General features: G+C 41.5%; 1 protein-coding gene across 1 annotated transcript; it reads right to left on the minus strand.

Moving 5' to 3' along the window:
* Positions 1–1324: 1324 nt before the first annotated feature.
* LOC135441296 (esterase E4) lies at positions 1325–3644 on the minus strand. The gene is made up of 3 exons (XM_064700842.1): positions 2372–3644; positions 1857–2307; positions 1325–1796 (listed from the first exon to the last, which is right to left on the minus strand). Exons 1-3 carry the CDS (start codon positions 3369–3371, stop codon positions 1559–1561), a joined length of 1689 nt encoding a protein of 562 aa, XP_064556912.1. The 5' UTR covers positions 3372–3644; the 3' UTR covers positions 1325–1558.
* Positions 3645–5150: the final 1506 nt, after the last annotated feature.

Genomic DNA, 5150 nt, shown 5'->3' on the forward strand with positions numbered 1-5150 from the left:
CTGTCCTGTCATGTCATGCGTTTTGTCAAGTTGACTTGCCCACCTTTTTGTGGCCTTTGTCCCAAAAGAGAATACGGCACAATGCGTATAGTTAAATGTTTGCTCATGCCCCCAACACGCACACACCCACACCAACACACACACACACACACATACAGGGCAATATATTTTCAGTGTGCATGTGTGTGGTTGCCGGGCAGGCTAACAAGTTAATTTTCCATATTTTCTTTGGTAAAACTTTGCCAGAACTCTACATCAAAGTCATTATGTGGTCGTCTTTGTGATGGTTTGCTTCGGTTGTCCTTGGTCCCTCATAAGTAAGACAAAGGCAGCAAATGGGAAAATTCTTAAAGTCTAAAGCTATGAACATGGACACTCTATAGTTTGCCAGATAAAGTTTATCTAAACCTTTGTCTTTTTTTATGGTAAAAATACTTAGTTTTATATTGAAAGATTAAAAATATCTTTAATTTATTTTATTTTAATTTTAATTTGTTAATTGTATATAAGAAAATTATTGAATTTTTTAAAATCTTAAATCGTTCCTCTTCAAATGCGATTCGTTCTATTCTGGGAAATTGATTATGTGACAGCCTACATACCGAATTTTGTGTCTTTACCTCTCGAATTCTTTAACTTGTTCTTCGATTTTAATGCTTTACATAACAAAATAGCGTGTTCTATGTAGGATACATTAAATCCCAGCTTCAACAGAGGCCTCCTTCTATATTTACCAATTAAAACACATTTCAATAATGTGGATTAAAAAAGAATTTTTTCATATATTGAATTATAATAAAGAAATTGTCTAATAATAACAAATCAATATTTATAAAAAATTATATTAAATTGAACATATTGTTAGGTACAACAAAGTTTCCAATTCAAAATGCGCTATTTATCTATAAACTCTGTGGAGTTTCTAATGTTTTGAAATAAACTCTTTGATGGTTTGGTGACAATTTGTGGACGATTATTTATATGAACTCCCAATCAAGATAATACAAGAACACCCATTGCAACAACCCCTTGCCAAAATATTTACACCCTCTCCATAAACGACTGGATGGCTGGATAATCCTTTTGCAACCACTCACATGTCTGAGATTTTCACGCAAGAGCAAGCCAAATGATGCCAATCTGAAATGTCAATAGCAGTGCCATCCGCGACAGCGCAAAGAGGGGGGGAGAGGAGCCTGTTGGTTGGAGGCGGGAGTCAAGGGTGTGGCAACGATTGCATGTGCGAACCTGTCAATTCCAAAAATTATCGTACAATTACAGCTCCAGAAAGGTCAAAAGGCGTCTCTCCCTGCAGCAAGAATCGTTTAAAGACAAATTAATGTATATTTAAGCTGCTTTGGAGACTAATTGCCCAAAGGCGCTGGCCAAAACAAGCTCCACAATCAGACACACACACACAAACACACAATTCTTTACAAGCACTGAAAATCTCACGCCTTAGCTGATTAATTAATCAAAGTAAATAGCTGAAGCGAGTAAGCGACGTCATTAGCGTAATCTAAACGGCCTATTGATAAGCTTTTTCCACACCTAATGGCTACATTAATTTACAGAGCAGTCCGGAGAGGACCACACCGACGACGACGACAGAAATGGGTTGGAGCTGGCATTGGGCAGCGCCATTGGAAAATGTGTCGGGAAAAAGCTGATCCCAGACGGCATAGCGCTCCACGAAGGCGGGTGGACCCAATTTGGTGTCATTGTTGTTGTAGAGCAGCTGCATTTGATTAGCATTGCAGGGGGGCCAGAGTTGGCTGGAGTTGACCATGGGCTGCCTGTAAAAATCATACATGGTTGCATCACCAGGGATCACCATCTACAATCATTTGCCTTACCCCGTCGTGGCAAAGTTGCTAATCCAATCGGTTAGGCGCTCCATCATGAAGATATCCTCGTGGTCCTCGCTCATTAGCGAACCATACCACAGGCCAGGCATCACGTACTGCCAGTCATCCGCATGACCCACACCTTTGGGCAGTTCCTCTGGGGTCAGGGGAGCCGAAAGACTCCTTTTGCCTATGTAGTCCATGCGTGTGTAGTAGACTTCGGTGTACTCGCGTGCCATCTCCACCAGCCGGTAAGCGCCATGACCTATGATGCCGTCGGAGAAGATTTCCCCGAATTGCTCAATATTCGAGGCGTTCAACTCGTTGGTATCATTGCCCAGATAGAAGTTCTTGATGCGCCTGCTCTTTAGCGCATCGTATTCATATAGAAATAGTTCCGGCGCATATTCATTGAAGTGCGTAATTATATCGTGCAACAGAAGATCATTATCCAGTTTCCCTAGAAATCGAAGAATGTTAGTTGAGACAGCTTGAAGTCCATCGGTCCTAAACCCCATGCTCACCCAATGTGGTATAGTCCATCTCGTTGCTGGTGAAACTGACCAGCAGGGGCACCCGGTTGAACATGCCTCTGCCTATCAAAGCGCTGGGGTGCTGGGGCATAAAGTTGCCATCGATTTCGTAGTTCCACTTCATGTTCACGAATTTGTACTGCTCCCAATCACTGCAGACTTCCACAATGCGCTGCCAGGTGACGTTGCGCAGGCACTCGGTCAGGTCGAAGGAATCGTACATGGGGCAGGCCACCTGTCGGGCCAAGAGACGAGTCCAGAACTGATTGTGTATGCTAAAGTGATTCGTTGCCGAGCCGCTCATGAGTATGGCTCCATGGAATAGTCCGGCGGACATAGGCGAGGCCAAGTGCAGACTCACAGCCATGGCGCCTGCACTCAAGCCCAAAAGGGTAACCTTATTGGGATTGCCGCCAAATTGGGATATATGCGACTGTACCCACTCCAGCGCCATTACCTGATCCAGATAGGCATTGTTACTGCCAGAGAGAAAGCCCAGGGCGCCCAGCCGATAATTGAAGGCCACCACGACCACATCGTGCTCCAGCAGATACTGTGGACCAGCTTCGTACTGGCTGTGACCACTGCCCATCACATTGGCACCACCGTGTATATAAACAATCACTGGCTGTTGGGCAGCTAGATTTTTGGTAAAGACATTCAGCTTGAGGCAATCCTCGCTCATAAATAATGTAAGGCCCGTCTGCGGACAGATCAGCGAATCGGATGTGGCCTTCAATATTGCAGTTCCCCAAGCCAGGGCGGGTCTGGGTGGCAGAAAACGTAGGTCACCCACAGGTGGCTGAGCGTAGGGTATTCCACGAAACGCAAAGATCGTCTTGTTACTAAAGCTGCTCATAATACTGCCTTGGATGAGACCTAATGAGGTGCTCACCACAGGATCGCTATCACGTGGCTCTTCGGCAAGGCAGAAACTTGGCAGCAGCAGCACCACCAACAGCACCACCAGCCGATTTATTAGGCAAGCCATATTCCTTTCCCTTGCAAAATTTCTAAATTCTATGTGAATATTTTTGATCGACTTTTGTTATTTTGCAATGCGTCCACCCGTCTTTTCCTTAGGGTTATGCGCCGCACCCGCATAGAAGATGTTTCAGCACAAAAACGAGCCACAGACTGGAACTGAATTTGTAGAGTTCACACGGTCCGTTCGTTATCGCCAAGCACTTGATAAGTTTATTATTCACATTTGATTAGCATTTGTATGATTAAAAGTTGCGTCCATAAACAATTTCTGTCATTTATATATAAAAATAACTAAAAAAACAGTTAAAATCTATGCAGTAGGCTGTGTTTGTAGTAGGCTTATGTTTAATAAAATTTAAAAGTTTGTGTATCTACTGCGATCTACTAGGAAGAAGAGGAACCGCAAAACACTGTTTGGCTACTAATTTTGCATTGCCAAGTGTATGAAATACACTGAAATTAAAAAGACCTGATGCTTCTTATATAAATAACAAGCATTGGAAACATGTGAGAAACATAGTATATTTGTAGACTAGATCAAAATATTGAAAATCTTAGCTTTTTATTCAAAAAGATAAATGGAGTTTTTGTATTTTTCCCTTAAAACACACAAAAAGTGGACATCCATCGCAATTTCCATATGTTGTGTGCTTGTAATTCACAAGCGGTTTAAACGCCGGTCTAGTTAATTCCGACAGCCGTTCGTCTAGATTGCTTTTTAATGTGTGTCTGATTTACTTGAACCGTTTTTGGTAATTTTACTAATACTATATAATTTTAAGGGCAGCCACATCCATCCTTTTTCAAAATCTGCCAGCATTAGCTTGGCACTCTCTAGAGTTCATAGTGACCTTGGTAGCTAAATTCATTCGCAAGCAAATCCATTTCAATTGAAACTTATTGCTTCATTGAAGTATTGGACTGGATTGAGTTTCGCAGCCGTTAGAGACAGAGCGCCCTTTCCCTGGCACCACCGATGATGCTGATCCTACGCCCGCAGATTTTTTTAGAATTTCGTAGGTTATTCTCATGCATTTGGCAGCAGGCAATAGCAACGACAGCGCCAGCGGCAGCGGCAACTCGCTGAGATTTAAATGATTTCCTTATTAATGTACATCCCTCTTGTAATATTCAATTAAAACTACCCACGACGCAGTCGTCGTAGTCGCGTCTATAGCTTCTCATTGATTGATATAAGCCGAGTGGTAATTACTCGGGGCCCTGACACTTTTTAGCCCAGGCTGCACTTTGATTTGCCTGGGCAAAAGTGAAAATTATGGCGGTGCTGCTGTGTGAAAAGCTGACAATGACCTTTGTTAAATAAATTAAATTAATTATAGCTGCAGCAATTGCGCCAGTCGCCAACAACATGATCGGAATGAGGAAACAAAGCGATGGCCAAGTTGAAAAAATTATAAATAAATTTACGACGAATAAAAAGACCCTGTTTGTAGAAGATCAATACGACAAGTTGTTCGTCCATTGGTAAACTAATAAACTACGACAATAGGAACTGTGAAATAAAAATTAGAAATATTAAAATAAGTAAAGCTGATGAAAAGAAAATAGGGTTTCTGCTTTTGGACTTTAACTTCCTTTACTTATTTATATGTCGAAATATTTATTTTGTACAAGAAAAAACCAAGAACCATTTATAAAGCAAAGTTTATAAGAGTAAAATATTTTAACGTTAATTCGCTTGAAACAAAAATGTTGAAGAACCTTAATTGGCTTCTTAAGTTTTGATAAAGATAGTATTAGGAACATTTTCGTATATCTGCTA

This window comes from Drosophila montana, unplaced genomic scaffold (assembly GCF_035044405.1).
Source record: "Drosophila montana isolate Dmon_TW-CO22-7 unplaced genomic scaffold, ASM3504440v1 contig_1962_1, whole genome shotgun sequence".
Taxonomy (NCBI): Eukaryota; Metazoa; Arthropoda; class Insecta; order Diptera; family Drosophilidae; genus Drosophila; species Drosophila montana.

Bases quoted from the DNA above. Each gene is read 5' to 3' on its own strand.
- LOC135441296 (XM_064700842.1), bottom strand. From the start codon at position 3,371: ATGGCTTGCCTAATAAATCGGCTGGTGGTGCTGTTGGTGGTGCTGCTG. The intron at 2,308-2,371 runs GTGAGCATGGGG...TTCGATTTCTAG, and splicing joins GATGGACTATACCACATTGG to GGAAACTGGATAATGATCTT. The intron at 1,797-1,856 runs GTAAGGCAAATG...TGATTTTTACAG, and splicing joins AGCAACTTTGCCACGACGGG to GCAGCCCATGGTCAACTCCA.